This window comes from Ursus maritimus, unplaced genomic scaffold, assembly GCF_017311325.1.
Source record: "Ursus maritimus isolate PB19 unplaced genomic scaffold, ASM1731132v1 scaffold_14, whole genome shotgun sequence".
Lineage (NCBI taxonomy): Eukaryota > Metazoa > Chordata > Mammalia > Carnivora > Ursidae > Ursus > Ursus maritimus.
The window spans coordinates 50,732,610-50,750,742 of NW_024423786.1; the positions used below are offsets into that span (position 1 = coordinate 50,732,610).

The window sequence follows — 18,133 nt, forward strand, 5'->3', positions numbered from 1 at the left end:
TAAATAAATAAATAAAATATTAAAAAAATAAAAGACTCTTAAATATAGATAACAAACTGGTGGCTGCCAGAGGGGAGATGAGGGGATGGTTGAAATAGGTGGGGGAGTGGTGAAATAGGTGAGGGGATTAAGAGTACACTCATCATGATGACATTGAGTAATGTATAGAATTGTTGAATCATTCTATTATACACCTGAGATTAATATAATACTGTGTGTTAATTATGCTGGAATTTTTAAAAAACTAAAAATTTTTTAAATGAAAAAAAAAAAATCAGTGGCACATTTGTCCCCAGAAAGAATTATAGTATAGTTTAAGTTCTATAATGTACTTGCAGAATGATTCATCTGTCTTCCCCAAAATAGTCCTTGGCATCAATGGATCCATTATCGGGAATTCAGTCTTGCTCAAGGAAATCCATCCTCTCATTTAAAACACTTATGAAGTGAAATGAATGACACAAAGTTCTTTTCCACCTCTGTGAGTCTATGGTTAAAACCTCTTAGTCCACATTTATTTCAAAAAGTTGGTTCAAAGTTGGTTTCATTCATTTGACAAATATTTGAGTGCCTACCATGTGGTAGAGACTCACTGTGTATAGTCCGACCAAAGTTGGCTAAATACAGATCATACAATGACTGTTGTGTAGGACGTGGCAGATAGCCACAAACTGGTCATAGACCATTATGGTCTGGAGGAAAATGTCCAAATACCCAAACACTATGAAAAAATGCACCTGGATGATGTGGCCTGCATAGGTAATGGCTTTGTTCTCTGTGTGGATGTTCACCAGGATTTTTGGAACCATGGTGGAATTGAAACAAATATCAGAAAAAGACAGGTGGAAGAGGATGAAGTACATGGGTGTGTGGAGGTCATAGTCAGAGCTGATGGCCAGAACGATAAGTAGGTTTTCAAGCGTCGTGACCAGGTACATGGACAAGAATAGTCTGAAGAGGAGAGTCCCAAGAAGAGAATTCTGAGACACCTGTTTGGTTTCCTGCACCCACTTAGCTGATAATTCTGCCAGGAAACAGGCAAAGCAATGATAATTAAAAACTAGCATTAATTAAAATTAATCAATCAATTGATTGATTAAAATAAACAAACCAGAAGGGCGCCTGGCTGGCTCAGTTGGTAGAACATGCAACTCTTATCTCTGGGTCATGAATTCAAGCCCCATGTTGGACATGGAACCTACTTTAAAATAACAACAACACGGGGCACCTGGGTGGCTCAGTCATTAAGCGTCTGCCTTCAGCTCAGGACGTGATCCCGGTGTTCTGGGATCGAGCCCCGCATCAGGCTCCTCTGCTGGTAGCCTGCTTCTTCCTCTCCCACTCCCCCTGCTTGTGTTCCCTCTCTCGTTGGCTGTCTCTCTCTCTGTCAAATAAATAAATAAAATATTTAAAATAAAATAAAATAACAACATCAACAAAATATTATCTTGTATAGGTATCATTATGGGGATAGTCTATTCCCTCCTTCTGATCTTTATCACAAACTAGCCATTGCTTTCAGATCTATCCCAATGGACCATCAACCTCTGGATGTCCAGCTCAGAAGCAGTCCATTTTAGGTACAGCACATCAATGGTTTGAACATTTTTCTTTCTTTTGGGCTGAAATCTGTCTCTTGGGTAATCTGCTTTTTCCGCAGATTTCTTTCATATTGTAGTAGATCCGTGCATGTTGGTGGTGCTCAGGCCCTACTTTGCTCTGTGGTCCTAACCCTGACAACAGCTACTTGGATCAGAGAGCAGTGTCTGGTCCAACCTAGCCAGTTTCTCCCCTGAGAATTTGGAAATGAAACTCAGATTCTGGTTAATAATCTGAGGGGGTGGAGTTGATGGGATACATCAACCATCAAATTTATAAATAAGATAAGCACGTCTACTATCATCATCATCATCTCATCATCATCGTTGTTTAATTCACTCTAGAGTCTGAAGTCCCCTTCAAGGTCACAAATCTAGAATCTCTAGGGATTTTTAACTAGACTCTCTTAGCCACTATGTCCCTGGAGTTACTGCTAGCAAAACCTCACATGCACTCGTTAGACATTCCCCCTTCCTTTGGATCACCCAGATTATAGTGGGGGAAGAAGAATGTGGTTGTACTGATGGATGGTACACCCCAGAAATAGTGTTTGTGTGGGATCCAAGCAGCCCTGGAGTCATCAGGACAACAATATTATCCTTATTGTCCTGGTCAGTGAGCTGGGAGCAAAGGGGTAGACAAGAAGCATTTATCCTTTCAGGGACATCCAAGATTGAAATCTCAAAGATCCTAATTAAATAAGCATTCTTTTGTTACTTACTTTCTTTCATTTTTTTTTAAGAAGTCAAACTCTCTCTCTTCGCAGATGACATGATACTTTATGTGGAAAACCCAAAAGACTCCACCCCCAAATTACTAGAACTCATACAGCAATTCAGTAATGCAGCGGGATACAAACTCAGTGCACAGAAATCGGTTGCTTTCCTATACAGTAACAATGTAACTGTAGAAAGAGAAATTAGGGACTTGATTCAATTTACAATAGCACCAAAAACCATAAGATACCTTGGAATAAACCTAACCAAAGAGGTAAAGGATCTATACCCTAGAAACTACAGAACATTTATGAAAGAAGTTGAAGAAGACACAAAAAGATGGAAAAATATTCCATGCTCATGGGTTGGAAGAATAAACATTGTTAAAATGCCTATGCTGCCCAGAGCAATCTATACTTTCAATGCCTTCCTGATCAAAATACCAATGGCATTTTTCAAAGAGCTGGAATAAACAATCCTAAAATTTGTATGGAACCAGAAAAGACCCCAAATCACCAAGGAAATGTTGAAAAAGAAAAACAAAGCTGGGGGCATCACATTGCCTGATTTCAAGCCATATTACAAAGCTGTGATCACAAAGACAGCATGGTATTGGCACAAAAACAGACACATAGACCAATGGAACAGAATAGAGAGCCCAGCTGTGGACCCTCAACTTTATCTTTGACAAAGCAGGAAAAAATATCCAATAGAAAAAAGACAGTCTCTTCAATAAAACGTGTTGGGAAAATTGGACACCTGTATACAGAAGGATGAAACTCGACCATTCTCTTATACCATACACAAAGATAAACTCTAAATGGATGAAAGACCTCCATGTGAGACAGGAATCCATCCAAATCATAGAGGAGAACATAGGCAGTAACCTCTTTGACATCGGCCAACCTCTTTGACACAGCAACTTCTTTCAAGACACGTCTCCAAAGGCAAGGGAAACAAAAGTGAAAGGGAACTTTTGGGACTTCATCAAGATAAAAAGCTTCTGCACAGCAAAGGAGACAGTCGACAAAACAAAGAGGCAACCCACGGAATAAGATTTTATTTTTAAGGGGGGGGGGATAAAAAAAAGATTTTATTTTTAAGCAATCTCTACACCCAACATGGGGCTTGAGCTTATAACCCAGAGATCAAGAGTCTCATGCTCCACCCACTGAGCCAGCCAGGTGCCCCCTGTTTGTTGTTGTTGTTTGTTTTGTTTTTTTTTGTTTTGTTTTTTTTGGGTTTTTTTGTTTTTTGTTTTTTATTTCTAAGCAGTTTAGCTAGTTGGGAGAGAGAGAACCATGATAAAATGGAAACTGTGCTTGACAATTCTATTCCAATGTGGGGAATTTGATGGTGATCGTGTTTTTCTTCACAGTGGGAGCTCTTCTCTCCTTAGGTATGATCTCATAGTTCAGGATTCCCTCTAACAAATATCCATTGGAGTCTGAGCTACATGCTCTTTGCCAATCAAAATACTTAAATAGCAATTGTAAAGGAACTGCTAAGTGTGTGATGGTACCCTAAGTCAAAGACTTGCCCTATCAGATATGAATATAAAAAACAATAACAGTGCCAAAAAAAAAACTACTAACAAAACCAATAGTAAACACCATAGTCTTTATCATTATTAGTTCATATAATATGAATAGCACCCCCTGGCATGTGTTATCATTTTTACTTTAGAGATGAGTAACAGAAGTAGAGAGAAGCTGACTGACTTGCAAATGGCAGAGCTGGAATTGGACCAGCTGCCTGACCTCAGAATAGGTAGAAAATGTGGTTTGCGAATTTGAAAATTAAAAGGTGCCTTTATAAGTCAATGGGAAAGGAAGGACTAGTATAAAGTGTGAGAACAAATTTGTTTTTAATTTGGAAAGACTAGATCTCTACATCCCACTGAACAGAAATACATCAGAGGTAGAGTAAATTTTAAAAATGAATATGTAAATTTGAACTATAGGAAAAAACTGTTGAAAAGTTTGTTACAATACATAGACAAAGATATTAACAATATTATGCAAAATCACAAGGCATATCATGTCATATCAGAGATATCACATGTTATACTGGAAGGAGATGGTGAATTATGACGCTAAAGGAACGGGATTTTATATGTTAAAAACCCTATTCAAATTACCATTTTGGGAACTAGACTAATATTCTTCAGGGGTCCAGTTAGACAACGTGATATCTCCTACAGTCCTTTAAGTGGTTAGTGCCAGTCTTATTTTAAGTTATACAGGACTCCAAGGCTACCGTAGAAAGGATTACTACTTCAGAAGAACTTACCTGCCATTGAAAGAGCATATCTGGGGGCATCTGGGTGGCTTAGTTGGTTAAGTGTCTGACTCTTGATTTCAGGTCAGGTCATGATCTTGGGGTTGTGAGATTGAGCCCCGCATTGGGCTCATGCATTGGGCATGGAAACATGCTTGAGGTTGTCTCTTTCCCTCTCACTCTGCCCCTCCCCCCACTCTCTTTAAAAAAAGAGACAGCGAGAGCATTTCTGGTACAATAATAAATTAATTCTCCTCTTTCAAGGATGTAGGCCATGTATAGATTAACACATGTATGTACATGTGTATATATGTGTGTGTATAAGTATTAGTGTGAAATTGAGTTAAAGTTCTCAAAAGAGAGTGGAAGGATCCTTCAAAGGAATGAAAAAGGAGATCTCAGATTTACTCTTAGCCTGACAGTAAAAATCATCAGAGTAGACAAAGTCTCAAATTTGGATTTCCAGCCTTGAGATATGTAACAGTCAGAGTACGTTAGGCTATGTTGTTGAAAACAGCAACAGTGTGTGTAATAGAACTAAAATGTTACTGATTTAATGAAACAAAATCTTATTTCTTTCTTTTGAACAGTATCTACCAACTTGGGCAACCATCCAGGGGAGTCCACATATTGGCCAGCTTTCTAGACTCTTTGGATCTTGTGATGCCTTCATTCCACAATAGCTGTATCAAGGGAAGATTGAACGTAAACAATGTATCAGCTCTTCAACAGTTTTAGTCTAGAAGGGACCCATCACTTCCACTCATATTTTATTGGACACATCAAAACATATTGTTAACCACCTTTAACTTCAAGAGAGAAAGAAAATGCCATTCTTTTGGGTATCCAAAAGGAGAGGATAACCAGAAATGTTGTCAACCAAGCAGTAAAATCCACCATTCAAATGTCCCCATTGAAATCCATGTGAAAAGCTGGGCAGCCTGTTTTAAGAATATGGGCTCAGGGTCAGAGTTCTGCATTTGAATCCTGCTTTTGCCACTTGGTTCCTCTGTAACTTTGGGAAAGATTTTTAAGCTCTTAGATTCTCAGTTTCCTTACCTCTAAAATGGAGACAGTAATCATTCCCGTTGAGGAAGATTACATAGAATAGTAGAGAGCAGTTAGAATAGGCTTACCATATAACAACTACTAAAACACTGACTGTATTTTAATATGTATCTTATTTATTTATTTATTTGATAGAGAGAGAGAGCAAGAGAGAACACGAACGGCAGGGGCAGGGGCAGTGGCAGAGGGAGAAGCAGACCCCCTGCTGAGCTGAGAGCCTGACTCGAGGCTCGATCCCAGGACCTGGGGATCACAACCTGAGCTGAAGGCAGCCGCTTAACCAACTGAGCCACCCAGGTGCCTCTTAATATGTATTTTAACCATATTTTATCCAGTAAAAAAACCCAAAACACTGTTGGTAATACATGCACATGAACAACATAGATCCACAACAAGATACATAGAAATAAGTTCAGGTGAATGATCAATAGTTTAAGCATTCTCTGCCAACATCTGAGATAACAAGGCTTACGTAAATGCTCCAAGTTAGAATTCACCAGCAAGGAAGTTAGAAAGAAGATCGAGGACATACTTTCTGGACAACAGATAGGGCAGAAAGACCATCAGATAAATTATGTGGAAGTTAGTTGTTTAAAAGTGTGTAAAACTAGGAGAGAGCAGTCATAGATCCTTCAGGATTGAAAGAGGGTTTGCAAGATACAAGAGTAAACTTGAGAATCAAAGTTTTTGTCCTTGGGATCCACAAAACTGCTCAGTCCTGGGGCCAAGAGATCCATCACAGACAAGAGGTGGCTCTACTGAGAAGCCTTCCCAGAGCCCCTTTCACATCCTTGTTCCTCAGGCTGTAGATGAAGGGGTTCAGCATGGGGGTGACCACCGTGTACATCACCGAGGCCACTGAGACTTTCTGGGGGGAGTGAGTTACTGCAGAAGTGAAGTGGACCCCAACACCTGTCCCATAAAATAAAGAAACCACTGAGAGGTGAGACCCACAGGTGGAAAATGCTTTTTGCTTCCCCCCCGATGAAGACATCTTCCTAATGGATGAAGCAATCTGTGAGTATGAGAAAAGGATCCCAACAAGGGGGAAAACACCCAGCACACCAGTCATAAAGTATATCAGTGTGCTGTTCAGGAAGGTATCAGAGCAGGCCAACTTGAGGACCTGTGTCAGTTCACAGAAGAAATGTGGAATTTCAAGATTGCTGCAGAAGTTCAGATGCATCATCAGAGAGATGTGAAGAAGGGATGTCATGACACCAATAAACCAGGTCACAAAAACCAGCAGGCCACACAGACGTGGGTTCATGATGACTGTGTAGTGCAGGGGGTGGCAGATGGCCACAAACCGGTCATAGGCCATCACAGTCAGGAGTAGAGTGTCCAGAATAGGAAAAAACATGGAAAAATAGACCTGTGTGAGGCAGTCCATGTAGGAGATGGCTTTGTTCTCTGTGTGGATGTTCACCAGCATCTTGGGCACGATAGCAGTGCTGAAACACATGTCGACCAAGGACAGGTTGGAGAGGAAGAAGTACATGGGGGTGTGGAGGTGGGGGTCAGAGCAGATGGCCAGGATGATGAGCAGGTTCCCCAGCACGGTGACCAGGTACATGGACAGGAACAGCCCAAATATGAAGGGCTGAAGTTCAGGATCCCCAGAGAGCCCAAGGAGGACGAACTCTAAAATTCCTGTTTGGTTTCCTGCCTCCATGTACCTCATATATCTATGAAGGAAGGGACAAGAGCAATATGAATTAGCAGCAAACTGGTACCCTCCATGTCTCAAAAATGTTGACCATGCCTTCCACTCAGGTTATTTACGAAATCAGTCATTTTGTCTAAGTGTTAGGTCTCCTTTCACTTATAAGTGAAATCTGAAAAAATGGAGTCTCTTATGCCAACCACCCATCTTAAGCAAAACAAGTCAGTCAGAGAAGGACAAAACATGATTTCACTCATGTGAAATTTAAGAAACAAAACAAACGATCATAGCAGAAAAAGACAGGAAAACCTGGGCACCTGGGTGGCTCAGTCCGTTAAGCATCTGCCTTTGGCTCAGGTCATGATTTCAGGGTCTTGGGATCCAGTCCCACCTTGGGCTTCCTGCTCAGCGGGGAGTCTGCTTCTCCTTCTCCCTCTGCCCCTCTCCCTCTCAGGCTCTCTTTCTCTCAAATAAACCAAAAAATCTTAAAAAGAGAGAGAGAGAAAGAGAGAGAGGAAAACCGAGAAACAGACTCTTAACTATAGAGAACAAACTGATAGTTACCAGAGGGGAGGTTGGTAGGGGGATGGGTTAAACAGGCGATGGGGATTAAGGAGTGTCCTTGTTGTGATGAGCACTAGGTGCTGAATGAAAGTGCTGAATCGGGGGCGCCTGGGTGGCTCAGTCGGTTAAGCATCTGCCTTTGGCTCAGGTCATGATCCCAGGGTTCTGGGATGGAGCCCTGTGTTGGTCTCCCTGCTCAGCAGGGAGTCTGTTTCTCCCTCTGCTGCTTCCCCTGCTGTGCTCTCTCTCTGTCAAATAAATGAATAAAATCTAAAAAAAAAAAAAAAAGGAAACTGTTGAATCACTAAATTATGCAGCTGAAACTAATACTAATACTACATTATATGGTAACTAACTGGAATTTAAATAAAAACTAAAAAAAAAAAACCCCAAAACTGAAAAAAAAAATCCATTTTATAACAAAAGAAATAAAATGGAATCCTACAGAATGGAGTCTTAAATTTCTAATCACCTATCTTTAAAAAATTTTTTTTAATTTAAATTCAATTTAGTTAACATATACTATATTACTACTTTCAGAGGTAGAATTTAGTGATTCATTAGTTGCATATAACAGCCAGTGCTCATTACATCATGTGCACTCCTTAATGCTCATCACCCAGCTACCCCATCCCCCCACCCACTCCAGCAACCCTCAGTTTGTTTCCTAGAGTTAAGAGTCTCTTATGGTTTGTCTCTCTCTCTCTGTTTTTATCTTATTTTGTTTTTCCTGTGTTTTTATCCTAATCACCTATCTTAAGCATCCATTTTATAACGGTCCTGTTGGATGGTCATGGAGATTCAAAATGGGACACATCAATATCATGTATGTATCTCCTGGTAGAAGGTACTGGAAAGGACCCAATGTTCCATCTGTGAGATTCCTGCCAAAGATGCAGGACTTCAATCCAAAGACTAGGGAGCATGAGACAAACCCAAACTGAGGGACATTCCACACAATCTGTGACCTGTGCCCTTCAAAAATGCAATGTCATCAAATACAAAGAGATTCTAGGAACTGTTCCAGATTAAAGGAAGTTTAAGAGCCACGTCAACCGAATGAAATGCATGATCCTGGATATTCTTTTGCCACAGGTGACATTGTTAGGGTAATTGTCAAAGTAGGAATGAGTTCTGTAAATTTGATAGTAGTATTATATCAATGTTACTATCTTTTTTTTAAAAGACTTTATTTATTTATTTGACAGAGAGAGAGACAGCCAGCGAGAGAGGGAACACAAGCAGGGGGAGTGGGAGAGGAAGAAGCAGGCTCCCAGTGGAGCAGGGAACCCGATGTGGGGCTCGATCCCAGGACCCTAGGATCACGCCCTGGGCCGAAGGCAGATGCTTAACGACTGAGCCACCCAGGCGCCCCTAAATGTTACTATCTTGATTTTGATCATTGTACTGTGGTTATGTGAGGAGGATGTCCTTGTTTTTAGAAAATACTGAAGAGTTAGAGGTAAAGAGGTACCATATTTGCAGTGCAACTTACTTGCAAATGGTTCTGAAAACACACATGAAGAAAAGGAAAAGAGAAAAGTGGATGAAGACAAAAGTAAAAATGGTGAAATTTAACATCTAGGGGATCTGGTAAAGGACATACATAGGAGCTATTTACATTGTTCTTCCAACTTTTCTGTAAATCTGAAATGAAATCAAAATTAAAAGTTAAAACGTAGCATTTTCACACAATGCCCAGTGCGGGGGGTGGGGGAGAAGAAAAATCCATCCATGAGATGTCAGGAAAGAGTCAAACTTCTAAGAACACTGCAGGTGAGGTAACCACTCACAGATTTAGAGCCCACATTCACACTCCCCTAGAAACCTCAGCCAGAGGAATTAGTCTAAAGTGGTCCTGGATGAATTGTATTCCAGGTCTCAGGCAGAAGCAAACACAAATCTCTGGAAGGGGCTTTCATCTGAGGATGTCTGCCTCAGCATCCACTAGGGAGATGGGTCTGAGATTTTTCTTTCTTTTTACAGCCTTTCCATGCTTGCCTGCACATGCTGTTCCAACTTCCCAGTCTTATCAAGGCCCTCACCAGCCTTTCACTCTCAAAGCACCAACAGTTTGCCTTCTTAGGTACTCTGAACATGCTGCGGTTCTTCCCTCAGCCATGCCTGTGAAGTACTTCCTTCCCTGCGGGGCTCTTGCTTGCTTTTGTCTTCCCAGTGGTTATTCCTGTCCTTCTTTCTCAGATGAAACATCACTTCCTTGGAGGAGCCTTCCCTGAACCCTCCCTGCCACCAAGTGTAGTCCCCTAATCCATGCCTTTACAGTCTCCTGCATTTTTCTTCACTGCACAAATCATAACTATATATTCACATTTACTTATGGAATTATTTGATTAATATCTGTCCCTCTCACCACTAATCATAAACCACACGAGTTCAGATCACATGTTACAAAATTTACTTCTCCCTATACCCCCAGTGCTTTGTACTCAAAGGGCATGGAAAGTGGAATAAAGACTGAAACCAAAAATGATCGCATATATTACAAACCAGGAATCTACAGGTTGATCTCGCATTGACTATAGAAGCAACAAACTGAAAAAGGAGTAAAATGAAGCATGAATCAATCGGTACAGAAAATTATATAGCTTCAAAACAAATCAAAACACATTTAATAAAATCTAACAGTTACCGATGGGAAGGGAATAGAGTAAAATTTTAGTCACATGGAATTGGATAAAAGGTGATAAAGAATAGCTATGTTAAAGCAAGTGTTAATCCAAGACCCATTATTAAACCCCTGAAAACAAAACAAGAAGACAAAAAGCCGAAGGGGGAAATGATGCCTGCTATCATTATTTAACATTGTTTCCAATAAGTCAAAAGAAATGCCGTAAGACAGAGAAGTGAATGAGATATAATATTAGGAAATCAAAAGCAAATATGGTTGCTATCAGCTGCAGATGCGATTGCCTGCTGCAACACTAAAGAAAGTCAACTTAAACACGATTAGAACGAATCAGTGTCATTAGGTTCTTAGGGATCTGTAAACAATCATTAGGAAGGATAAGAGAGAAAGGTCTATTTACAGTTGCAATGGCGACATACATAACACCTGGCACAGAGAGGGCATTCAGTACATATTTCGTGAATCACAGAGTATGTATATACAACCCGGTAGAAACCAAGTAATGATGGCGGTGGGGCGGAGAAGCAGACACCCTGCTGGACAGAGATTGTTCAATTATCGCATGCACTAGAATCACCTGGAGGACTTGCTAAAACAGATTTGTGGGTCTCCCCCCCAGAGTTTCCGTCAGCAGGTCTTGGGCAGAGACTGAGAATATGCATTTCTAACAAGTTCCCAGCAGATACTGCTCTGACTGCTCCAGGAACCCCACTTTGAGAACTACTGCATGAGAGAAGCATAAGGAAGGTGTGAGCAGGTGGGTTAGAAAATCTTAAGAGTCCACTTGAGGGAGTGCCAATGCCAGTGACACTGGAGAAGTCACTAGTTTCCAGAATGAGGGCCCATTGGAGCTGGGGGTGACAGAAAATAGTAGCAATGGAATCCAAAAAGACATAAATAACCAGGGAAATAAATTCCAGAAGTTAAAAATAAGGGGGTGGGTCATGAGTCACTATCAACCCTATTACCTCCTTCCCCCAACTGATTTTTAATCCTCCTTTTCATACCTCCTCTGCATACTCACTAGGACAGTGTGACTCAGCTGGCTGGCGTTGCATAAAGAAATGTGTGTGCAACCTCTTTGTCCTCTGTTAGATGCTGATGACAGACCCTGTACCAGAGAATGGCAGGGAGACAGAACCTGTCACCAAGTCATGTCCGTGAGAGGCACAGGTGTGGTCTCCTCCTGGTCAGGTGTCACCGAACTACAGGTGAGGATGCTAGGGAAGTATTTATGGTTTCTCAAGTCCCTGGGGGGATGATTTCTCATTGCTCCTCATTAAATAAATTGTTCCTCTGATGTGCTACTCTTCAAGTCATTCAGCTTTGGCGTAATGAGAAAATGGCAGAATGGAACAGCGTGTGCTAATTCTGTTTCCAGGAAAGCAGCTTTGGAGCCAGATGGAGCTCTCTGTCCCCATGGGCTTCTTCCTTCTTGGAAGAGCTTTCATCACTATGGATTTGGCTTTGCGGAAAAGAGATTCCCCCTTAGGAATGTGTCCCTGCTGCAAAGACCCACCTCCCTGTAGCCACAGTACTTAGGGTCTGTCTCAAAGTAACACAGTGAATCCCTTGTGATCATATTGTGCCGCATAGGCTACATGGTGGTGAACATGCTGTGTAGATAAACAAAGTCATGTTTCAAGAAAGGGAGGGTCAATCATGTAAAATGATGATACTAGGTCAAGTAATGAAGGCTGAACGATGTCCTTTGGATTTATTGACATGGAAAATAAGAGAAAGAGCAGTTTGGTGGAGTGGTGGGGAGGAGTATACTTGTACTGGGACTTGGGGGTGACTTGGCAGTGAGAAAATTGACCTCTTGAGTGCAGAAAATTGACCTCTTCCTCTGTTAAGAATGCTCTCTATAGAGGGAGGGTAATACCATGTGTTTTTTTCATTTTGGACATGAGAAAATATTTAAATGACAAAGGAAACACTCCAGTTGATTGTAGAAAATTAAACTGATATTCCAGGATTTACCATAAAAACAAGGTCTTCCATATGTTTTTTAATGAATACATCAAGGGCACTTGGGTGGCTCATTCGGTTAAGTGTCTGACTCTTGATCTCAGCTCAGGTCTTGATCTCAGCATCGTGAGTTCAAGCCCTGTGTTGGGCATGGAACCTACTTAAAAATTTTTTTAAATGAATAAATCATTTGTTTTATAAGTTATTTACACTTAATTGTAAGTGAAATGTATTTTTAATTAGTTCAGTAAATTAAAACTGGAGTGGTGAAATCAAAGTCAGATGTGTTATTAACACGTTACTTCAGTAAGTAGAAGCAATTTCCTGTCAACAAGCATAAATAGCTTTCTACCACATACATATAACTTAACAAGCATTTGTAATCTCAGCGGTATAATCCAGCAGCCATTGGAACCATAACTACAAGACTTCAAATATTATATAGGAAATTTCTTCATCCCTTTTAGTAAATAGTCTTAGAGAGCAAAACCTCCACTATAGCAAGATTCAAAAAACCTATGACAGGAATTCATATTATTAGGCTATGAATGGAACACATTTCTTAATAAATTTATAAATTCTTTGAGACAAAATGTATCAAAACATTAATTGGACAGGGTCCCTTATACCACAAGACTCAGTGAAAGAAAAGTATTTGCATTTTTTCAAATTTTTTTTTTAAAGATTTTATTTATTTATTCGACAGAGATAGAGACAGCCAGCGAGAGAGGGAACACAAGCAGGGGAAGTGGGAGAGGAAGAAGCAGGCTCCTAGTGGAGGAGCCTGATGTGGGGCTCGATCCCAGAACGCCGGGATCACGCCCTGAGCCCAAGGCAGACGCTTAACCGCTGTGCCACCCAGGCGCCCCGCATTTTTTTCAAATTTTGAATCAATTGTTGTCTGATAGTCTTTAGACTGTGGGCAATTGTTCAGCGGTGGAACTTGCACGTTAAAAATATCCTTTTTAGTCTTTTCCCGATAGTTTCCTAACAAAATTTTGATAACTGAAAAAATCTGTTTTATCATCCACCTAAAAATCTTTCTCTTTATTTTGTGTGTAAGATTCCGAGTCATACATGTAGCCGAGCAAAGTTGTAAGATCAGATCTGGCGGGGGGGCGGGGGGGAATGGCTTTAAAATGTCTGTTGGTTTTACACCCCTGTTCACGGCAGGCTACTCACATAGCCAAAAGCTAGAAGCCACCCAAGTATCCATTGACAGATGAGTAGGTAAACAAAATGTGGTGTATACATACAAGGAATATTACTCGGCCTGAAAAAGGAAGGAAATCTGACACACACTACAACGTGGATGAGTATTGAAGACATCGTGCTCAGTGAAACAGGGCATTCCTGAAAGGACAGATATTATAGCACTCTGCTTAGAGGAAGTTCCTAGGGTAGTCAAATTCACAGAGACAGAGAGGAGATGATGGGAGCTGGGGGTGGGCCTGGGGGTGGTCAGTGCCGCATGGGGACAGAGTCTCAGTTTGGAAAGATGAGAAAGTTCTGGAGACAGATGGTAGGGGTGGTTTCACAACAATGTGAATGTACCCAATGGCACTGAGCTGTGCACTAAAATGGTTAAAATGGTAACTTTTATGTTATATATATAGTGTGTGTGTATATATATATATATATATATATATATATATATTTTTTTTTTTACCACAATATCAACAAAACAAGTTAAAAAGAACTTCTGCTAGACATTGGTCACCTGATTTCAGGTTCCAAAATTAATAAATTTTTAAAAGATTTTATTTATTTATAGAGAGAGAGCACACAAGAATTAGGAAGAGGCAGAAGGAATCTTCAAGCAGACTCCCCACTGAGCATGGAGCCCAATGCAGGTCTGGATCCCACGACCCTGAGACCATGACCTGAGCCAAAAGCAAGAGCTGGACACTTAATTGACTGAGCGACTCAGGCACCCCGCGTTTTGGTAATTTCTAATCCATGGACCAAAGGACAAAAAAAGTCCCAGGTTTGCAATTAGGCTTTTCCGCTGAGGAATCTCCACAGCACCTATTCCTCCGACTGTAAGATGAAAGGGTTCAGCATGAGGGTGACCATTATGCGCACCACGAGGCCACTGCATCCTTTTTGGGGAAGGTTCGAATCATACAGTATGTAGCCTTTTCAGGCTGACTTTTTTCAGTAACTTAGTAACTGAAGTAACAAGCTTTTAAGTTCCTCCATGTCTTATTGTGAGAATAGCTCATTTCTTTTTAGTGCTGAATAATATTCCATTGTCTGGATGCCCACGGTTTATTTATCCATTCATTCACCGATGGACATCTTGGTTGTTTCCAAGTTTTGGCCATTAAGAATAAAGACACCATAATCATCCATGTGCAGGTTTCTCTGCACATAAGTTTCCAGTCCTTTGGGTAAATATCAAGGAGTGTAATTGCTGGATCAATGTAAGACTATGTTTAGTTTTTAAGGAGCCACTCTCTTCCAAAGTAGCTGTACAATTTTGCATCCCCGCCAGCAATGAATGAGAGCTCCCTTGCTCCACATCCTTGTCAATATTTGGTGTTGTCAGTTAGTGTTAGTATTCTGGATTTTGATCATTCTAATAGCCATAGATGGTCTCTCTGTCGTTTTAATTTATGTTTTCTTTTTTTTTTTTTTAAGGTGTACAGCATTCTTTTTTAAGATTTTATTCAATTATTTGCCAGAGAGAGAGACAGCACAGCAGGGAGAGTGGCAGGTGGAGGGAGAACAGGTTCCCTGCTGAGCAAGGAGCCGGGCGGGACTCAATCCCAGGACCCTGGGATCATGACCTGAGCCGAAGGCAGATGCTTACCCAACTGAGCCACCCAGGCATCCCTTAATTTGCATTTTCTTGAAAACATATCATGTGGAGCATCTTTTCATATGCTCATATCTTCTTTGGTGAGATGTCTGTTCAGGTCTTTGGCCCATTTCTGCCCTTTTTAAATCAAATCATTTGTTTTCTTATTGTTGAGTTTTAGGAGTTCTTTGCGTGGCGGGGCTGGTTGGCTCAGTCAGCTGAACACGGACTCTTGATTTCACCCAGGTCGTGATCTCAGGGTCATGAGAGTTGAGCCCCTCGTGGAAGCTCGCATGGGGCTCTGCACTTAGCTGGGAGTCTATTTGAGGTCCTCTCCCTTTGCCCCTCCCCCTGCTTGTGTGCTCTCTCTCTCTCAAATAAATACATAAATCTTTATTTTTTTATATATTTCTAAGATATTTTTAATTATTTATTTGAGAGAGAGGTAGTGAAGGAAACACAGGGCACGACGAGGAGAAGCGGTCTCCCACTGAGCAGGACGCCCCAATGTGGGGCTCAATGCCAGGACCCTGGGATCATGACCTGAGCCAAAGGCAGCCACCTAGCCAATTGAGCCACCCAGGTGCCCCTAAAATAAATAAATAAATCTAAAAAAAAAAAAAAAAGAAATGTCAGACACAGAACCAAATACCATATTATTTCACTTATATTTGGAATCTGAAAAGGAATGAACAAACAACAAAAACCCAGTTTCTTTCGTTCTTTTTTTTTTTAAGATTTTATTTAGGGACGTCTGGTGGCTCAGTCAGTTAATCTGCCTTCCACTCAGGTCATGATCCCAGGGTCCTGGGATCAAGTTCCACATCAGGCTCCCTCTTCAGCAGAAGCCTGCTTCTCCCTTTCCTACTGCTCCCCCTGCTTGTGCTCTCTCTGACACTTAAATAGATGAAATCTTAAAAATATGTATACACACACACACACACACACACACACACACACACACCCAAACAGAAAGGGTAAACACATCACATGTATATACAGCTTGATGAAATGCTCTGAGGTGGACATACTTGTTAACTGCCAACCAGATTAAGCTATGCAGCATTACCAGCACCCCAGAAATACCACACATTACTCCCCAAAGATCATTGCTATTCTTTTTTTTTTTAAATATTTTATTTATTTATTTGACAGGATAGAGACAGCCAGTGAGAGGGAACACAAGCAGGGAGTGGGAGTGGAAGAAGCAGGCTCCCAGTGGAGGAGCCTGATGTGGGGCTCGATCCCAGACCACCGGGATCATGCCCTGAGCCGAGGCAGGCGCTAACGACTGTGCTACCCAGGCGCCCCAGATCATCGCTATTCTGACGTCCATCACCAGAGATGTGATTTGTTTATTTTGGCCTTGATATAAATGAGGTCATACTGGAAAAAACATTTCAAAGAATGATTCCATGATAGCTCCACATGAAATTTTCCATATCTCAGAACCCAAACTGGGCTGTAAAATGCACTTTAACAGGCATCCCTGGGCATCTTGGAGAACCTTGCTCTGGATACCAAGCAAGACTTGGCCAAAGATGTTTCTTGATTCTCAGATTTGTAAAGGAAACCGGAGATGGAGCAGAATGTTCCCTAAGAAGCTGTGTACCCTGGAGGCTACACCCAAGAGGAGAGGAATATTTTAGGAAGAAAAAGTCCCAGTGGGGTCAGAGGGGTGGGGCTGGAGGACATGTGTGTATGTTGGGAGGGTCGTGTGGATCGTACATGTGGCTCAGCTCTGCTCCCAGTGGGTAGACAGGGCAGAAAGATCACGTCCCTGACCCTTCAGGGGGTGGGGAGTCTCCAGAAAACAGACAATCAAAACAGCAACTTATTTAATGAGAAGTGAGGGAATTCAGCCCTTAAGAATCCTCCTGTGCCCTTCACCTCAGGCTTGCCTCTCCCACGTCAGGAGGAAATGCCCTTAGGCCCCCATGCTTAACTATTGGTCCCTGCTTCTCTGCCCTTATTTGTCTTCCACTGAGAGAAGCTAATATAACAGAGCCCAAATCTTCAGCAATTCCATTGTGATGTCCTAGCATTGCTCTGAAACTGCTGTGGCCTAAAGAGGTAAGGAGAGCGGGGGAGCATAGCTTTTCTTGCATGGTTTCCTGGCATATAGGTAGGGATGCAGAGGGAGGAAAAGCCCACTCAAATCAAGTGAAAGTCCTGGCTCTGGACAGGGCTCGCCAAGCCCCCTGCACCTTACGTCTTTCCTCATCTCTAGCTCTTGTCTCTTTCTCTGCCTCTTAGTTCTGGGTCTCCTCCTCAGAACTCTCTCTCCACCGCTTGTACATCCCTCCCTTTTATTTTCTAGGGAACTTTCCACATGTCGGAGGCGTCTCCCTTGCCTAACACAGAGCTCAGGTACTGCATTTAAGAAGGTATACTACAATGTGTTGCTTCCCTCAGAGGATGAAAGCCTCAGGAACAAACACATGCATGCACTGACAGCCCATGTGGTGGTCCAGTGTCTACAAGTACAGAGGAGGTGCAAAGAGAGGGTGGTCAGCGATTCTTAGGGGTATTAATAAAGGAAGAGCACGGGAGGAGGGATAGGACTTTTCAGGTGAATAGGCAGGAAGAGATGCCAGGGGAAGGTAAATAACAAGGTCCAGAGCTACAAAACTGCATAGAATGTACCTAGAATTGTAAGAAATATCAGTATCTGATATCTAAGCATTATTTCTCTAATAGATAAAATCTGACTCTCATACGAAATATGGTGAGTATATGTCAAAGACTATTTATTAATGAGGGAGCCAGGAGAGTAAAGCTAGTTTGCCGAGCATTTGAGGAATAGGGATTTATACACA

General features: G+C 41.5%; 1 protein-coding gene across 1 annotated transcript; it reads right to left on the reverse strand.

Annotated features, from left to right (window-relative positions):
- Positions 1-6,255: 6,255 nt before the first annotated feature.
- LOC103676334 (olfactory receptor 7D2) lies at positions 6,256-7,576 on the reverse strand. The gene has a single exon (XM_008705491.1). It carries the CDS (start codon positions 7,345-7,347, stop codon positions 6,400-6,402), a length of 948 nt encoding a protein of 315 aa, XP_008703713.1. The 5' UTR covers positions 7,348-7,576; the 3' UTR covers positions 6,256-6,399.
- Positions 7,577-18,133: the final 10,557 nt, after the last annotated feature.

What these genes read in the sequence shown, in the direction of transcription:
- LOC103676334 (XM_008705491.1), bottom strand. Translation starts at nt 7,347, where the DNA reads ATGAGGTACATGGAGGCAGGAAACCAAACAGGAATTTTAGAGTTCGTC.